This window comes from Myotis yumanensis, unplaced genomic scaffold (genome assembly GCF_028538775.1).
Source record: "Myotis yumanensis isolate MYYU_CA2020_CCGP unplaced genomic scaffold, mMyoYum1.0.hap1 SCAF_4, whole genome shotgun sequence".
NCBI classification, from domain to species: domain Eukaryota; kingdom Metazoa; phylum Chordata; class Mammalia; order Chiroptera; family Vespertilionidae; genus Myotis; species Myotis yumanensis.
In genome coordinates, this window is record NW_027223755.1 from 30993265 (window position 1) to 31014010 (window position 20746).

Sequence of the window (20746 nt, forward strand, 5' to 3'; positions counted from 1 at the left end):
AATTGATGAAATGGCGTAAGAGTTGGAAGCTTTCTGATATAGTGCAATGATTCAAATCTGAGGACATAGCATATAGAAATGGTATTTGTCAGGAGGCAACTGGCCCCAGGTTTCTGGCTGTCCCAGGCTTACCCCAACTATTCCAGGGATGGAGGGGAATCAATATTTTGGCACACTTTCAATCCATTCTAGGCACAACTGCTAGGAAGCTCTGATGTGTTGGAAACAATGATTTATAGTCAGAATACCTGGATTAAAATCTTGACTGTGTCTCTGTCTCTAGACAAGAAAAGAGGTGCAATATTCTAATAATTTATTTGAATGAATAATCATTCTCTGTCAGTAACTACTTGCAAGTTTGAGACATGTCATGGCATCTCTCTGGTGGCTTTAATTTTCTTCTCCCAGAAGTAACACTAAAAATATTTAACAACTAGTACACCAGGACACTGATTAATCAGAAGAGATACTGGCCATAAGGTAGAAGCAGGTCCCTTTTAGTTGTTGGGTTGAGGTGAGGTCTGGGAGACCCCAAGGGAGAGGGTGAAGCTAGAGGTCACTTAGGGAGCTTGGTGCAACAACTATTTAACAGACAGTAGGACATGTATTTGAATATTTTAATAATGGGTATTGCCATACTGATGCATGCTGGCTGAAAAATCAGCCCTATATATCTTACAGCATAGTGTCAGGCACAAATTAATCAGTACTAATAAATGAGTAAGAGCTCCATTAGGTGGCACTTAAGTCACTCCTAGCTCTAATATTCCATAATTTTCATTCTATCAGTATTTAACTTTCATGAGACTCATTTTCCTCTTCTACAAAACAGGGTAAATACCAACACTCTTGCTATATTAGACTCATTTAAAGAAGTACATGAAGTAATTTCTGTAAATGTTCTCTGAAAAATCAATCCACTCCATGAGTGAGATGAAAGAGAAAGGTCACGATGTTAAACTAACAGTTATAGATATGTATTTAAGAAATTATGTAAGTTGCATTAACTCAAAAGCAAACTTATTAGCTATTGGCAGAAAATAAGGAAGAAATAAACAAAATTTGACACAGACTCATACATACATAAATCAAGATACACAAACTGTATTTTGAGATTAGACACATATATTCTATTTTCCCAAAAATATTGTTTGCAAGAATTTATTTTAATTTGCCCAAGGTTTTCTAAATAAATGGAGCCCATATGCAAAAGAAAGAATTTATCTCAATGAAGCAGTTGAGTATTATATATTGATTCATATATATATCCTATACCATCTAAAAATATATTCTATATTAGCCTTTATTAATGAACCCTAACTCAAATGTGAATTAAAAATATAATTCCTCATAATTAAATTATAATTTATTCTGATATATATATATATTATATATATTATATACAACGAGTCTGGCAAACTAACTACCTGAATATTTTAAATTCCCATTGGTATCATTCTTACCTGGAAATTAGACTGAAATACACAGCAGTCAACACTTTTATAATGTCCCTTAAGCATAGTTATCTGTTCTCCTGAGTAAATTGTATAAACAGCAATGGTGCTACCATATGGTACAAAAACAAATTCTGAACTGCAGCCACAGGAGACAGCGAATTTCAATCCTTTCCTACTGTCATTATAAACTTTTCCGTAATTCACCTGTGGGATGTAAAATCACAAAGTTACTTCTTAAATCTGAATCAAAAAGATAAAGACTAGAAGTATTTACTTGAAATATTAGAATATACTATAAAAGGGTTCTTACATATCTAAAGAAAATGACCAATGCCCTAATATAAAAAAGGGCCAATGACATAAATGTACATTTCAAAGAAGGAAATACAAATAGTATAAAACCCCACAAAAAAAAATGTTCAAATTTCAACCTTGATAGAAATAAAAAGACAATTAAGGCATCCTTAAAGAATAATTCTCACCCTAGCCGGTTTTGCTCAGTGGATAGAGCATAAGCCTGTGGACTGAAGGGTCCTGGGTTTGATTCCGGTCAAGGACATGTACCTTGGTTGCAGGATCCCGGCCCTGGTCGGGAGCATGTGGGAGGCAACCAACCGATATGTCTCTCTCATGTTGGTGTTTCTCTCTGTCTCTCCCTTTCCCTTCCACTCTCTCTAAAAATCAATGGAAAAAAAATATCCTTGCGTGAGGATTAAAAAAAAAGAAGAAGAAAAAGAGTTCTCAACAATTTAGCAAAACATTTTAAGAAACCATAAGACACTCAATATGGGTATAAGGGAGGTAAACATGGAGGCACTTAATTTGGGCATTCCTTCTAAAGGCCAAATGGTTTATTATGCAACAAAAATACAAAGATACTGTACTTGGTGGGAAATAACCTTTCATTTTAAAACATTTTAAATTATGGTAAAATACATGTAACATAAAATTTGCAATCTTAATCATATTTAAGTGTGCAGTTCATTGACATTAAGCACATTAACAACTGTACAACCATCACCACCATCAGTGTTCACAAGTCTTTTCATCTTACAAAACTGAAACTCTGTACCCATTAAACAACAAAGATATTCTTATTCCTTAACCTAGTAACTACTCCTAGGAATTTATCTTAGGGAAATAATTAAACATCAGAAAGCTGTATGCCAAGAGGAATTCAATGCAGCATTAATTCAAATGGCAAAATAACTGAGATTATATGTAAATTTCTAGTAATGTTACATATAATTCTATATATAAACTAATTCTATAGTTTATATAGCAATTAAAAATGATAATTATGAAAATTATGCAGAAAATAGAAATGCAGAATTCTCGGCCCTATCCCAATCCTACTGAACTAGAATCTTTATTTTAACAAGATCCCTATGTGATTTGCCACAGCATAGATGGACCCAGAGGATATTATACTAAGTGAAATAAGTTAGAGAAAGACAAATACCATGTGATTTCATCTAAAGAACAATATGAATGAACAAACAACAAGGATATATGCACCCCTATGTTCATAGTAGCACAATTTACAATAGCTAAGATTTGGAAACAGCCTAAATGCCCATCAGCAGATGAGTAGATTAGAAAACTGTGGTACATCTACACCATGGAATACTACGCTGCTATAAAATAGAAGGAATTCTTACCATTTGCAGCAGCATGGATGGAACTGGAGAGCATTATGCTAAGTGAAATAAGCCAGTCAGAGAAAGATAAATATCACATGATCTCACTCATTTGTGGAATATAATGAACAACATAAACTGATGAACAAAAATAGAACCAGAGTCACAGAAGCATCAAACCGGCTGTCCAATCTATGAAGGAAGGTGGGGGGTGAGGGGGTAAGAGATCAACTAAAGGACTTGTATGCATGCACATGGGCATAACCAATGGAAACAGACAGGAGGGTGGGGGGGGGGGGGTGAGGGCATGTGCTGGGGGTTGGGGGTGGCCAGGGAGAGGTCAATGGGGGGGGGGGGGAGGAGACTTATGTAATACATTAAACAATAAATAACTAAAAACAAGAAGCTGTGATTCAGAGTTAAGAAATAGAGTTAGACAAGAAACAGAGTTAAATCTACAGGGGGAAAAAAATCAAGTGGTGTATGACACAGATCCATTTCTTTAATTTATATTCAAAAGGTGGAAGTTTTTAAAATTTCTTACTAGTGTGTTTTCTCCATTGGAACTATTCCAGAGCCTCATTCGATTATCAGTACCAACAGTCAGCAGGTGAAGCCCATCACTTGTAAAACATAAGCCATTAACTTTCCCATTATGAGCAGTGTTGGCTGCAATGAAAAATACAATTCAGTTTATCTGTTCTTGTATTCAGCACATATTTAACGCCTGATGACCTACTTATTTAAGCACATTAAAGGACAACTATCTGAATTACTTAAAATACATCAGTTGATTACATTTAACATTTATCATCCCTCTGATTATTTGAATATGATAAGCAATATAAATTAGAACCATAAAAATAGAGGAAAACTAAAAAGTCAAATGGAAAAAAATCTTGCCAAATATATTTGTCTTCAAAGAGTAAGCTGTGTGCCCAGCTGCCGTGGCTCAATGGTTGAGTATCGACCTATGAACCAGGAGGTCACGGCTTGATTCTTGGTCCAGGCTCAATCCCTAGTAGGGGCCGTGAAGGAGGCAGATGATCAATGATTATCTCTCATCATTGATGTTTCTATCTCTCTCTCCCCTTCTCTGCCTCTCTGAAATTAATTTAAAAAATACATATAAAAGGTATTTAAGCTGTCCTATAAAACTCAAATACATAATTTAACACAAAAATTTTAAATTAAACACCTTTCAAAATTCTTATATACTATTTCCATTTTTAAAAAAATATATATTTTATTGATTTTTTTCACAGAGAAGAAGGGAGAGGGACAGAGAGCCAGAAACATCGATGGGAGAGATCGATCAGCCGCCTCCTGCATGCCCCCCCAGTGGGGGTGTGCCCGAAACCAAGGCACATGCCCTCGACCGGAATCGAACCTGGGCCCCTTGTGTCCGCAGGCCGACGCTCTATCCACTGAGCCAAACAAGTTCAGCTCCATTTTTAATCTAAAAATCATCCCAAGGACTATTAAAAATCATTAATACTAGTATTTCCTATTTTAAAAACTTTAACAGAAGATAACTGTTCTAGTCTCACAATCAAAATTTATATTACTTTCACCAAAACTGGTTTGGCTCAGTGGATAGAGCGTCGGCCTGCGGACTGAAAGGTCCCAGGTTCGATTCCAGTCAAGGGCATGTACCTGGGTTGTGGGCACATCCCCAGTGGGAGATGTGCAGGAGGCAGCTGATTGATGTTTCTCTCTCTCATCGATGTTTCTAACTCTCTATCTCTCTCCCTTCCTCTCTTTAAAAAATCAATAAAATATGTTTAAAAAAAAAATTTATATTACTTTCAAAATAAACTTTGAGAAAGCATAATTCTCAATAGCCTGATTAATTTAAGTAAACAGATTATTAAAACAAAGATTTTATATATTTCATCCTAATTATTTCTGGTTCAGAATTAATTCTGAATCAGAATTTTAACCTACACAAAAATGAAATTCTATTGTAAAAATGCAATTGAGGTACTTTATCACCTGGATTGCAGCTGACACATTTAACACAACTTGCAAATTTTGTTTTGACATAATGGTCATTAACTATTACTACTACTTTAATTTATTAGAACTTCCTAAGTGGCACTGAGTTTGTATTAGTGTAATTGGAAAGGGAAAAAAAAGGTAACAAATTAATCCAGAAAAGTTTCTACACTTGAAAATTCAGGGACGGATGAAATGCCATACTAACTTGTATTTTGAAGAAAGACAGCAATAATTTACTTTAATTAAGAAATTGATTTAATATGAATGCCTTTTTTAAAAAAATCACAAATTTTCCATTTGTCAATATACATTTAGTATTGGTTATATTCAAAGTTTTCAATATAAGAATGCTATCATTGTTATATTTCATATTAGTGCATTCTTCATTACCTGATTCAACAGCTTGTGACTTTTCCCCATTATGCTGATCAAGAGTAATCAAACATCCTGATGCTTTCCTCACATCCCATAATTTTACTCTACTGTCAGCACTGAGAAGAGATAAATGTTACAGTGACATACATAACTAGAATAGTGACTGTAGTCTTCACTCACCTTTCCAGTATTATGGCACATAGAGGTCTTAGCATATTTGTACATTTGGGTTATTATACTTTTGCCTTATCAGCAAACATTCAATAGTCAATAGGAGCACAAAGAAGTAAAAAATAAGAGAAAAAAGATAAACCTTTTTAGATCACAAGGACAGAATTCTGCTGCTTTTCATTTTATTTTATTTTTTAAATTTTCTTTATTTCTTCTTCTTTTCTAATAACAGGAACATCTTTCTTCTCAAGGACTAGATAAGGCTTAGAGCTTGTTGCTTAAGCAAGTTTGTCACTACAATCTTACTATTGTTTATTATTCAAATGTTGTCTAGATAATCAAGCAGTTAACTAATCTCACTTTGCTTAAGAATTCATTTGGCATGAATTTGGTGGGCTTTTAATTAAATTAATTAATTAATTAATTAATTTTAAATATATTTTTATTGATTTCAGAGAGGAAGGGAGAGGGAGATAGAAACATCAATGATGAGAGAGAATCATTGATCAGCTGCCTCTTGAACGCCCCCTACAGGGGATCATGCTCGAAGTCCAGGCATGTGCCCTTGACCAGAATTGAACCTGGGACCCTTCAGTCTGTAGGCCGGCGCTCTATCCACTGAGCCAAACCAGCTAGGGCTGGGCTTTTAATTTTATATGATAAAAATAAGAATAAAGTGAATAATAAGAGCAAAATATTTTTATTTGGTTTCCTGTATCAAATTAATCTTTGCCCAATATACAAGAACTAAATTTAATGTCTTCTAGAAATTAGATATTTATTTTCATTTTATTTCAAGAAAGAGAAAAGAAAGGCAAAACCATGGTTTATTAATTTCAGCTTCTATACTACTCCTAAAGAAAATATTTACCCCAGCCCATTTGCTCAGTGGTTAGAGCATCTGCCTGCAGGCAGAAGGGTCTCAGTTCAATTCCTCTATGAAAACATTTTTCAGGATGTTGTGTAATTGCTTATTTTTCTGACTACCCCTCATTAGACTGTTAGCTTCTTGAAGGAAATATACCTTAGTTAACTCTGTGTCCCTAGCACAATGCTTGGCACATGGTGGACAGTCTTTAAATATTAGTAAATTGAATAAATGAATGGATGGATGTGTTGAATCAGATTCAAAATAACTCTGGATTAAAAAAATGAATAAAAATGCTATTTTTAAATTAACAGTGCTAATACTTTTATATGCAAAAATGACACAACAGTTGTTTTCCTATTTTTCCAGCAGTACTAGATTTGCACTGCTACACTGATTCTCTTGTGTTCTCTTATTTTAAAGGTGAACACCTTCAAAACGGATAGACAGGATAGCTTTTATGCAAAGGAAGATTTCTTTTGGTGATATGAATTAATATCTGTAACTCTATGATTTTACTTTTAAGGACCTAATAACTAAACAAACACACATCTTACATAGATAGTCTGCTAGAAATGCTTATTAATTATTACCTTCAAAACCAAATAATTTGCAATTTACCTTGCAGTTGCCAAGATATAATCATAACGTGGTGACCAGGAAACTGCCAAAATTTCTTGTCTGTGACCTGCAAATACAAAATGTATGAAAAGTCTTGAAAAGTATTTGAAAATCAAAAGATACAGTGCAATTAATTTTGATTCTGAAGAAAGTGAAGACTAAGTATTAAAGATAAATTGATATAATCATTTTTTCACTTTTATAATAATCATTTAAATATAGGGTGTTCCAAAATATATATACATACACTTTGAGTAATTATAAAGGCAGCATTTATTAAAATATATTTCATTTTCAAAATTGAGCTATAAGCTGTTACAGTGTATAGACATTTTTGGGGGGACCTCCTGTATTAATATGAAGTCTATGGGGCATTTCTTACATATGGTATTTTATTATAAAAGGCCTGATTTTGCTTTGGAAAGAACAGGCAGTGCAAGTGAGTCTTTCTTTTTAAATACAGGTGTTGGCCTAACAACTCAATCTATCATTGGTGATATAGCTCAAGCTCACTTATTTATCTCTATAGTAAGAGCCACTAAACAAACCAAAAATAAACATTCTAAACAATAAAAATGTTTCTAACTTCTCAGAAAGTTATGACAGAAAAAATTATTTTTATTTCATGATTATAAAAAAACATTTGTATAAAAGTTTTTTCCAGAAAGCAGAAATGATAAGTTCATAGGATAAATGATTTCCGCATTTTAACCTAACTGAACTATTCAAATCAGTTATTTTAATCTACCTCGCTTATATTAAAAAGAAACTTATAATATAAAACAAATGTTATCTATTTCACCAAGTTTTTCTTACATATTTATTATGTGCTTCTCAGGGATGAATAAAGATGTATATTTCTGAATTACACCCCATATTTTCATTGTTTAGAATTAGATGATCTAATGCTGATTTTTAAAAGTAGCAAAAATAATTTCATATACCTTTACCAAAGTATTATTTCAATATCTTTTTCTAACATATTTTTACTGAGGAATAAAAAAAGCACCTAAATTTTAAGAACCTTTACTCAGCCAGAACAATATTAGACTATGTTCATGAGAGAAATGTACTCATGTAAGTTTCATAAGTAGTTTATTTTTCCACAGGTAGAAACAGCACAAGGTTTTGAGTTAGACCTTCCATAATCTTTGAGCTCCCCTATGGCCATTGTTCATATAAATGTCTCTTCAATAGTTCAGTTTTATAAGAATAATGCACAGAAGGATCTTTATTTCCCTGTTGATTTTTAACAACTAGCACAAAATACATCAGTCATGTGACTTACAAAGAATACATTGTTAGTAATGTTTCTTTTTATTGAATGGTTTACTCAGAGTAGTTGTTACAAATAAAAAATACCCTGTAGAATGTGGCAACAGGATCCAGACTTTAAGTCACAAAGTTGTACTTTGGGCGCTCTAGTACCAACTGTAAAACAAAAACAGAAATGGTTTAAGATAATTTTATTATAAATCATCATCAAAAGGAAGTAAGAAACTACCATTATGAATTATGACATTTTCACTACATCCATACAGAAATATGAAAATGTTAAAGATATACTTCAAATAATTTTTAATGTTTATAATTAGAAAACTTATTTTAATGGTAGTTACATTTTAGTACTAAGACAATTTTATTATTGCATTATTATTTAACATTTAACATAGAAATAATTATTTTTATTCACAGGAAGTTGCAAAGATAGTACAGAGAGGCCCTTGTGTACCCTTCAATCAGGTTCCGCCAGTGGTTATATTTTAGGTAACTAGAGTATAATATCAAATCCAGGAAATCTGTATTGGTACAATGTGGTATATAATTCTATACTATTTTATCACCTCAAATTATTTTAAAAGCTCAGTTTTTCTGTGATAATGAAATATTTCCAATCGCTAGTAATAGATTCCAGAAACTCTGGACACAGATTGAGTGGACCTCAAAGACAATTTGATGCCCATCTCTTCTCTTAGATGAAGTAGCTAACTGATGTCCGGAAATTCATGTAGTGCCAGAGAATAATTAAATCACAGAGAACTGACCTGATAACAGAAAAACAATTTTTCTTCCACATACATGGAAATTGTTGTTGCAGGTACTTCCATAAAAATGGATGTTTAATTTGAATCACACAATATTAGAGAAAAGGAAATAATTTCCTTATTTTATTGTGTTGAACTGAAAAAGTTGCCAAATTTTGTTCATGTAAAATCTTTAAAACTTAGTGGTATAAAAGTGATTCTTTGGGAACAGAAAGGTGTCTTCTTAATTAATCTTTGAATCCTACCACTAGCACAGTGCCTGACTTGCACAATACCTGTTAAGCTGAATATAAAGAGTAGCATACACCTTTTTGTTTTGTTTTTTCTTTAAAGAATTGTGATCTCCATCTGAGTTAAAATGTCTATGTCAAAACTAACTAGAAATGAAAACGGAGACAGTTTTCAAAATGTTACAAAACAAAAGAGTAAATGTACAAACCTGCTACCAAGCAGTGCTGGGTGGCAACTGGAGACATATGATGACTATAAACTGTTTCTTCAAAATTAAATATATCTGCAGTCTGATAATCAAAAGACATTTTAAAAGTGTATTCTAATTACAGTCACAAAAGCAACAAATTCCTTATTTACTGATTTTCACACTACTAGCAATTTTTAAACTGACTTAGTAATTTATTTGACTTAAATATAGTAATGTTAATACCCTCAAAAACCTGATATTTTTAAATCCTGTTATTTGTAACACTTTTTTTCCCTTTTGTGAGAAACAGCTTTTCTCTAACAAATCCCAGAGATTAAGATTAAAGACAGCCTGGCTCATCATCTTTCTCTCTTCCATCCTGGGACTTCAGCATCTACACAGATGATCTAACCAGCACTCTGCTTCTCAGTTCCATGCAACCGTGGCCACCACACTCAGGACACTCTTATCACCTAGAACTGCTCCTCCTTTAAAATCATACATTTCAGCCCAGCCAGTGTTGCTCAGTGGTTAAGCATTGACCCATGAACCGAGAGGTCGCCAGTTCGATTCCTGGTCAGGGCACATGCCCAGGTTTTGGCTAGATCCCCTGCTGCTTAGGGATGTTGAACACCTTTTCATGTGCATATCCCTAAGCAACAGGGAAATGCAAACCAAGACCACAATGAGGTATCACCTCATACCTTTTAGATAAAATAAACTATTATCAAAAACAAGAAGTAACAATGTTGGCAAGGATGTGGAGAAAAGAGAACCCTTGTCCACTCTTGGTGCAGCCATTATGGAAAACAGTATGGAAATTCCTCAAAAAGTTAAAAATAGATCTACCATATGATCTGGCAATTCCACTCCTGGATATTCATCCAAAGAAAACAAAAACACTAATTTGAAAAGATATATGCACCCCATGTGCATTGCATCTTTATTTAATAGACATATAGAAATATTATTCAGCCACAATAAAGAAGGAAATCCTGACATTTGTGACAAGATAGATGGACCTTGAGGGTGTTATGCTAAGTGAAATAAGTCAGAGTAAAACAAATATCAGCTGATTTCTCTTATATGTGGAACCTAAGAAAGCCAAACCAATAGAAACAGAATAAAACAGTGGTTACCAGAGGTTAGGAAGTGGGAAAAATGGGAAGATGTTGATCATAGGGTATAAATTTCCAGTTATAAGACAAGCACGAGAAGGAAAAAGTTGCCTAGGGTAGGGGACTTGAGACAAGGAGTACAACATAGTCAAGATATAATCAGAAGGCAAAAGGAGAACAATTTATGCCGCAGGCCCGTCCATCCTTGTTGCTTGACACAGTCGCTGCAGGGAAGAAACATCTGCACAGCATATGTCTCAAGGGACCTGGCGTATATGGCATATGTTTGCTCCCCCTCTTAGCTCTATGTGTTTTAACCAGGACCACCTCCCCGAGAAAGGTTGTTTCCCCAGGTGGGGATTTTCCCCTGGAGTTAGGGATTAACAGGACTAAAGAAGGGAATAAATCAGTAAAACCCCTTAACTAAGTACCAGGCGGGTAGTTAATCACCTTAACTACGAACAATCATGCTTAAGTTACATAATCTTTACTTAGGATAATCTCCTTCAGTTACTTCCTTGTAGCTTAATAGAGCAGTAGAGTAGTGACCTTGGAATGGAGATAACAAACGCCCTAACCTTTGGAATAGAATGGATAGGATTAAAATCAAATGGTATAAATACAGATGTAACAGGAGAATAAAAAGAGAAGCTGGCTGGAGAACCAGGCTATGCTGATCCTCTGAAAGCTGTCGCCATGTCCTTCATTCTTCACCAACTCTGTCCACACCTTTGGGAACCCCTGGACCTGCTGGGGCTGGACCCCAACAAATTTAGTGGCAGCAAATCATTTATGGGAAAAGAGGTAGAAGCTAAGTTTGAGAGAGTAGGGGAGAGGTTATTGAAAACTTAGAATGTCAGGCTGAATTTAAACAATGGGAGACAGTAGTGGGTTTGGGTGAAGACAGGATGACTGTTTTATAATAAGACTAGAGGCCCAGCGCACGAAATTGTGTGCGGTCAGGGTCCCTAGGCCTAGCCTGTGATCAGGGCCATGTTCTGCCGTTAGTGAGCCCCCAGTTCCACCCCGCCACCACCGATCAATTGGAACCTGAGAGCCAGGAGGAGGAACCAAGAGGTTTGCCTTCCACCCGCTCGCCAGTCGCCGTTGCCATTGATTGATGGGAGCCTGGCTGCCCAGACTGGGTTGTTGGGGGCAATCTGGCCCGGATCAGGCAGGTTTGCTGGCCGCAGTGGGTGTCATAGCGACCAGTCATTAGGTCGTTATGGTCGTGACAGCGTTACGGTGTCTGGCTTTTTATATATATAGATTAATTCTGAGGTAGAACTTACCATGGAAATGTGGGAAGAAAAATGCAGGGAAACCATTTAGCAGTTTTTAGTAGTAGTCTAGATATACGATAATGGTGAAAGAGAAATATGAGAATTAGAAGAAAGACTGCTAAGATTTGAGGACTAAATGGAAGTGAGGAGTGATCAATTTGTAACACGTTAAATTTGAGCAGCGGTTCTGTAGAGAGGTAGAGAAATATGGGACTAGAGCACAGGGAAAAGATTAACACTAGAAATATAAATTTGACCAAATATCGTGAAAACTATTATCTATTGTTGACCTTTACTAAGCTATAATATTAACAACTTTCTTTTCCTTTCCGTTTTTAGGTCAATAGGAGATAAGTCCAATTTCCTTCTTTTTACCAAAGACCATAGTAGTTTCAAATAATAAAGATAATAGCTAATGGCTTTTGAGCACTTACTATATGCTAGGCACTGATCTAGTTTCTTGATAATATTGACCTATTTAATCTTAATGACCATTCTATAAGGAACAATCATTGCCCCCATTTACATATGAGGAAACTGCAACACAGATAGGTTGCCCAATGTTATACATCTAGTCCCCAAAGTATGACCTCAAATAACCTAACTTTCCTTAATCATTATAGTGCTTTCACATCTATTACATGACCTCTTAGCAAATAATCACACCAAAAAGATTTAGAATTAAATTCCTCATCATCCTACAGAGCCATTTGGAAAGGTTTTAATATACTTACTTGTAATGTGTTTGTATCCCATACTTTCAGAGTTTTATCAAATGAGCTTGATGTGAACATGCCAGTGTCATGAGGATACCACTGTACAGTCTCCACACTATATTTGTGAACATCAGGATGATATCTACAAAACAGCAACCAAAATTTAGAGATAACTGACTTATGTGAGTTTGAGCTGATACTATATTAACAAATAGTAGTCTCAGGAAGGATGATATGAATGGCCAAATCTAGGTCACATGACTGTGTCCTAGCTGTCCAGGGAAAGAGAATGTACAGGCATCTCTAGTTTTAGGCTTCCCTAGTGTGATAGGGAGCCTGCTTTCTACTAAAGCTCTTAAAATGAGAGGCCTCTTATTTCAGTACTGCAGCCTGGAGGGATCAGTCAGTTACACTGGACCTGTTCATGGTGGGACAGTGATTTTTCCTTACTGAAAGAGATACCTATTCTAGTTTTGGATTTGCTCTTCCCACTATCATTTTATCAGCACTGTCATTCTTAGAATTGTTGAATTCCTCACATACTTCCAGGATACCCCACACGATATTATCTCTGATGAAGGAACTTACTCTATGGCAAAAAATGCAACTGCGATGCCCATGGGATTAACCACTCTTATGTAACCCATCACCCATAGAAGCATGGTCAGGTGATGACGCAGTTATGATATCAGCTACAATACACCTGTGAGGGTGAAGTGTAGTCCTAAAAGATGCAGTATAAGCTCTGAGCAAGTGCTCAACACAGTATATGTGTCACTGTACTGAATCTTAATTCAAACAAGCTGGCTGTTAAGAAACATAAGGTAATGGAAGGACATTTGAACACCTACTGAATATTTAATATAAAAAAGTATTGTGTGAGATAATGATACTGTGGTTATGATGATAAAGTCTTTATCTTCTAGAGATATAAATAATTATGAATAAAATGATATGATTCTGGATTTGCTTCAAAACAATTCTCAGAGTGTGTGGGTAGAGATGAAACAAGATTAGTTATAATTGATAGTAGTTAAGCTGGGTGATGGGTATGCAGCTCATTATATTACTCTACTTTTGTATATGTTAGAAATTTTCCATAAGATAAAAGTTAACAGAAGACAACTGCAACTGGGTGAAGATAGGACCAGCATGAGTTCCTATTCCTTAAGGTGAAAGTTTGGATCACAATACCAACTTAAGGACCTTGCACATTTGTGTGCTACCTGAAGAATGAGAACATGAAAAAGGAAAGTCTTAAGTGCCAGTTCTGGCCTTGAGATAGTTACAAAAATAAAAGGAATATAGTGCCTATCCATATTTTCTTTCTATGTCATATGTAGATATACTTATATATACTGCATTAATTTAATTTCCCTTCTTTCCTCTCTCTTAACTCCATTAACTTATATAGGTTAACTATTTAATTGAGCCCAGAGGTTGCATATTATTGATACAAGATCATGTAAAACTAGTGGGAAAATGGACATTATCTTGAACTAGAGTTGAACGTGGTAACTAACTAGACTTAGGGTCATCACCCTTTGGGGAAGAGGATGATATATTTTGGTCATATAGTGAATACGTGATTAGGTTAGGCTGGAACTTTTTGTCCCTCCCCCCCACCCCCCAAAAAAGGAAGGGTAAGCATGGGAAGAAAGGTGTATACGGATGTTAAACAGCCAAATGGGTGGATTGTAATGGATACGTGCTCTTTTCTTGGCTGCTGAGTATGAGTATGCAAACTCCACCTGTTTTGGGGAGATCCCCTTTGTTTTATTGAAAGGCAGGACCCTGCCTCTTATTACAGAAAACAAGGGACTCCATTCTCTTTTCCTTCCCCTTGGCAGTAAGGGTATGGGCATGTGTCCTGAACTTCATCAATCCTGCCTGGGACTCTAAAACTCTAGCCAGTAATAAATACAAATCCCAGGGATAGTTAGCAATTATTCATAGCTGTGGAGTTTAGACTCTGTGTTGGTGACATGTAGCAGAAAATAAATTGTTCCTGTGGAATAAATAACCTTGATGGTGTTCCCTATCGTAGTTTCTCTTGCTTTTGCTCACTTTCTACATTTAATTCTTCCAAATTCCTGCCAGTTATGTGAGAAACTAATTATCTTTCCAATAAATTTCTTTTTTAACCAATATTCCAACAAATTTCTGCTTAAGAAAAGCAGAATTAAGTTCTATTTACTCCCAAGAATCTTGATCTACAAAGAGATATTCCAGTTTTAAACAAAATAAATTTTTAATGTGGTGATCACAAATAAAAGCTCATTTATATTTTAAATTGAAAATGTTTTCAATTTTAAATAGGACAAAATACTATATTATTCCCTTACTATGTATGATCTGTTATTCTCATTCACATTTAATAAGAATTTTCGTAGAGGAAAAAAGCCTTTTTGGTGCTCAAGAACAAATACATTAAGTAAAGCCAAAATAAATATCAGGAAACCATCTAAGCCACATTAACTCAACAACACTTTTTACTGAAATTTTTAAAGTTAGTTTATAAAGTCTTTGGATATAAATATGCTACTTTAACTCATTTTGTAAAGATGCTTACTATAAGCCTATGTTATACTTTAAAAGACAGAGTGAATCCAAAGTAAAGCAAAAGGCTGATACACTACGCATTTACTTGACTTTACACACCAGAAAAGCAGATCATAGTCTTCATGGAATAACATTATATAGCATGGGGTATATATATATATATATATATATACATATACACACATACACACACACATATACATATACATATACACACACATACACATACTATTTTGCTATATAACAAATTAAACTGCTAAATGTTATCTCAGATAAAACAAGATAAAAATGAATTTAATTAATATGACTTTTCTACACTTAAAAATTTAGATTTTTTTTGGAAGTAGTGAAGTCTATAAAATGGTATAATTTTTATAAGAAACCACATTTTCAGAGTATTTTAGATGGTAGCTTGCTTTGTACTAAGTTTCCCTATAACTTCATTACTTTAAATTCACACAGTGGCTTTAAAGTTTCCAGTGTGCTTTTTGAAAGATAGTATTTCATTTAAATAACATTTCATTTCTCACAGAAACCTTGTAAGAACAATCGGAGGCTCAGAGAAATATTTCCTAAGTCAGTATTTCCAAAATGAAGCACCAGAGCCAAGAAACAATCATAAATCTCTTAAACATTTCATGGACTCACACACCTCTTCTAACGCCTTGGGAACACCTTTAATACAGAGTGGTTGTTATATTAATGTTCATGACTTTTTCCTCTTAAAAGCATTTTCTCAACACCTATTCCTTCTGTAAATTCAAAGGTCTTTTCAACATCAGATCAGATACAGGTGACAAGAAGTGACCATTATGAACAAATAAAACATTTTATTAAAACCACAAAACAGCCCTAACCGGTTTGGCTCAGTGGATAGAGCGTCAGCCTGTGGACTGAAAGATCCCAGGTTTGATTCCGGTCAAGGCATGTACCTTGGTTGTGGGCACATCCCCAGTAGGAGGTGTGCAGGAGGCAGCTGATCAAAGTTTCTCTCTCATCGATGTTTCTAACTCTCTATCCTTTTCCCTTCCTCTCTGTAAAAAATCAATAAAATATATTTAAAAATTAAAAAAAACAACCACAAAACAGTCTATTAAAGCCTTAAAAATAATTCTCACAAGCCTGGAAAGACAGTAAAGAATAGTCAGAAAACTCAAGACAAAAAGAGGTATGTTTTTAAGTTAGGAAGCTTTAAGTAAGTAGAGAGGTAAGAGAGCTGTGTGTGCATGTGCATCTCTGTTTGATGAGGGATTGCCAGTATATTCATTGCTTCTAGCCATTATTTTTTTTCTATTAATATCAACTGAAATATCTAATTTGTGTTTATAATTAGCTGAGAGACTCATAAATGACTCTTACTCTAAGTGGTACTAAAAGCTAATAACTCACTGAAGCGTGCTACGTAAGTAGAGAATAAAAAGCATATCAGCCCTAGCTGGTTTGGCTCAGTGCACAGAGCACTGGCCTGAGGACTGAAGGGTCTCAGGTTCAATTCCGGTCAAGGGCACATGCCCAGGTTGCGGGTTCCATCCCCAGTGTGGAGCCTGCAGAAGGCAGCGATCAATGATTCTCTCTCATCATTGATGTTTCTCTCTCTCTAACTCTCCCTTCCTCTCTGAAATCAATAAAAATATATTTTTTTAAAAGCACATAATCAAAAGTTTTTAAATAAAATCCTTTTGAAAAATGATGTTTTGGGAAAGTCTCATTAAAAACAACTACACCTAAATTTGTTATTATTTTTTAAGAAAATGTCAAGGAATACCCAAGTAAATACATCATGTGAACAAGTTGCTTGAGACATTCATTCATATGACTGCTATTTTCATAGTTTGCATTTGATGCAAAAAACACTCAACTTTTTATAAATTAATGAATTACATTTTTAATACACACCTGTCAACAGAACACACTGCTTTACATGTGTAACAAGGTTGTCTGCTGGAGTTCTCAAGATCATAAAGTACAATCACACCATCTGAACCACCTGATAACATGCTAATAATAAAAAAGTTAACATTTATCATTTTATGTAGTTCAATTATTTATGTTTGCATATTTCTGAAAATTACTGATCTTTAAAAATCCACATATATTATGCCCACAAGTATCAAGTAAAACTTAATCTAGACTTCAATAAACTAAATTTTCTTAATCTAATATTTGCAGAATGAATATGAAAAGATTCGCTGTGATCATTTAAAATTTACCTTCATGATACCAAAAAGAGGGGACAGTAGAAACATTATAGCAAAAGATATTTCTTACTAGAAAGTAAAATATTATAAAGTAATTTTAAATGTCCTAATTATAATTGTGCTAAATAGAAATGGAATCAGATAGACTAGCTAATTATTACTGATGTCAGCTAGCTATCTGATCCTGGGCAAATTACTTTACCTGTTTCAGTCTTCAAACATTTTAGAAAAGGGGGACAGTTTCACCTAAATCATAAAGTTGAAGTAAATATAAAAGTAATATGCAAAGTGCCTTTTATATTGCCTGGCAAAAAAATGGTTATCAATAAATGTTAGATTCTATCCATTATGAACATTTTTACTCAATTCATTCAACTTTGAGACCTGTAATATGCTAGGCACTCTGCTAATACAACTGTGAACAAGATAGGCATGATTCCTGGATTCCCAGAGTTTAAAATCAAGTAGGGAAGAGATACGGATCTATGAATTTATATATCTATATAAAGTATTGCTATTTGCTAATATTATTGCTCACCATCAATCCTCATGTTGCTGACTATTCATTCTGGTTCTCTGATTTTATTCTCTGGTAGACTCCCAAGAACCATATTCCCTGAATTCTTGTACGTTAGTGACAATTTGTCTGCCCTTGAAAATCTGACTGGATATAAAATCTTTGATTCACATTTTATTTCCTTGAACACCTTAGATAAGAAACTTCATTTCTTTGGATAAAGCCCAAAATATGTAAATATTTGCTAACATAATTTTCTTTCCCTTACTTGTAATTTCAGATCTTATTTCTTCTAGGAAAGTCTTCTTGGATTATAGTTTTAATATTTATTCTGTTCTTTTCCTTTGGGACTCTTCTCCGGGAACTCCTATTGTATATGTAGTTGAACTCCTTTGCCTGTCATCTATATATGTCTCTATCTCTCAAATCCTTTTCCTTTCTCCATTTCTTTCTTAAATTTATCTTTATTGTTGAAAATATTACAGATGTCCTCCTTTTTTCCCATTAACCCCCTCCATCCCACACCTTGCCACCCTAGGCCTCCATTTCTTTTTTATTTAATACTAGAGGCCTGGTGCACGACATTCGTGCACTAGAGGAGGGGAGGGGTCCTTAGCACTGCCACAGAGGCAGGAAAGGCTCCTGCCACCTCCGCTGCGTTCGCCGCCATGAGCCCGGATTCTGGCTGAGCGGCACTCCCCCTGTGGGAGCGCACTGACCACCAGGGGGCAGCTCCTGCATTAAGTGTCTGCCCCCTGGTGGTTAGTGTGCATCATAGCGACCAGTTGTTCCGTCATTCAGTCGATTTGCATATTTGGGTTTTATTATATAGGATTTCTCCTTCTTTCCAACTTCACCTAAGGCATTATATCTTGTATTTATTTGCTTGTGTTCCCTATGCTTTACTCTTCAATTCTGAAACATTTTTCTTTTATTCCTAATTTTTTCTTGAATCTAATCATCTCATTTCTGAGTTTTTCTAATTACAACGTATGTTATTCTTTCATATATTGTATCTTTTAAAAATGACTTTTAGTTTTGAAATATTAGGTTAAAGTTCTCATTACTTTATTAGCATATCTTTCTGGCACAACTGTGTGGTCTATTGGTACATAACATTTACTTACTCTCTTTGTTCTTATAATAATTTTGTATGTAATTTGACTTTAATCTGTTCTTTTCTCATTTTTACATAATATTTTCTCAAACTTTTAGAAGGAAGACTTGGTTTAGAATATTTCTATTTTCTACTTCTAGAGCATTTTCTTCTTTTTTTGTAAGATGCTCAAAATATGACAGCTTACTTTCTGAGATTTCCTGGTTTGTTACCTCTCCCACATTTATCTTGGCCATCTTTTTCCTTTGTTCTAGTGTCCCTATATTACTTAATTTGGATTCTATTCCAGTAGTTTTCCTCAGTATAGGGTTCTGTCCTACAGGGGATCTGTAGTTGATTAGCTAAAGAGATATAAGGCCGAGACGCTCCAGCTCCACAGGTCTTACTGTGAACCCCTTGAACAATCAGAATATGCCATCCTCTCCCACTTTCAGCTGCTGTAGTTAAACTGGCTTGCTGAGTTTTCAACTGACTGCTGGTTATGTTAGAGCTATCAGGTCTATCTGATGCCCCAATGCTTTTAATTGCCTTCCCTGGTATACATGCTGATACCACACAGATCTTGCAGTTACATGTATCAGTTTACTCCCACTCATTCACACCTTGGTTTGTGAGGATACTTCTTTGCTATTTAAAGTACTTGTCCATAAACAGCTTGTGCCAGAAATGAACACACTTTCTTCACTGAGAAAGTCTTGCTACAAAAAAAATCTCAGCTCATCTAATCTGTGTGCTTAGTGACATAGTAGATTTACATTCTGGTACAAGCTCCTTATCTTGTGATGAACCAGTTACAAAGGGTTCATGAAATAGCAGCATGTTTTAAGTAGCACCAATTTACAGACTTGTTTTAAGAAAAATTCAATACCAATTTGTAGAACAATTAGGTTAATTTAAAAGCAGTTCTTCAAAATTCTTTGATCAAAGAGTTCTAAAGTCCAACTGATGGTGGGCAATAGATTTTTTTTTTATTCGTTAGCTTCATTACATTTGTAGTTTTTACTCTATGTCTATACCGAAATATTTATAAAGTTTAACATCTACTACTTTTAGTTTGGTTGATAAAGTGTTGCAGCTTATTTGGAAACAGATGTGAGTTACACGTGTTCCACAACCAATTTCAAAAACCTTTATGCTTTATATTTGAGCTTTGTGAAATGCATTTTTTTAAATCACAGCACTACATGTATTATAACAACAAAAACAAATGTTTTTAAAGTTGAATTCTTAAATTGAATTTAAATGGTATTTACAATAATGCCAAATGTTTCATCTTTGCTAGAATGACTTCCAAAAACTTGATTCCAGTAATTGGATGAAAAAACTGAACCATTATTGGAATTGACTATACTTGAACTACATGATGTTACGGACATTATTTAACAGTAAGATTATTATTATGTAATAGAGTAAACCCAGTAAGAGATACAGCTTTATGTTTTTATATGGAAAAGGTAACCTGGTATTAAAGAGGAATAAAAGTAATTATAAGAATTGAGAAGGTATAAAAGAAAAGTCGAGATTTACAGAATGATATGCAAATGTACTCTATGCAGTTGCACCTATTAAAATGTTATTTTTAGGCTGATGTCTTAAAATAACTCCTAACTTTGGAAATAAATACTTCTTTACCAGA

General features: G+C 34.5%; 1 protein-coding gene across 3 annotated transcripts in view; it reads right to left on the bottom strand.

Annotated features, from left to right (window-relative positions):
* The window catches only part of ERCC8 (ERCC excision repair 8, CSA ubiquitin ligase complex subunit), a 36616-nt gene that overhangs the window by 10288 nt on the left and 5582 nt on the right, over positions 1–20746 (bottom strand). For 2 of the 3 annotated variants that reach the window (XM_070412025.1, XM_070412024.1), the window contains 8 exons: positions 17175–17276; positions 12735–12858; positions 9618–9699; positions 8496–8564; positions 7134–7200; positions 5489–5589; positions 3642–3766; positions 1464–1661 (listed from right to left, as the gene is read on the bottom strand). In XM_070412025.1, coding sequence (XP_070268126.1) covers positions 1464–1661; positions 3642–3766; positions 5489–5589; positions 7134–7200; positions 8496–8564; positions 9618–9699; positions 12735–12858; positions 17175–17276 — 868 coding nt within the window. Of the gene's footprint in view, positions 1–1463; positions 1662–3641; positions 3767–5488; positions 5590–7133; positions 7201–8495; positions 8565–9617; positions 9700–12734; positions 12859–17174; positions 17277–20746 lie in introns of those variants that run through there. The other variant, XM_070412026.1, reaches the window with a different exon arrangement.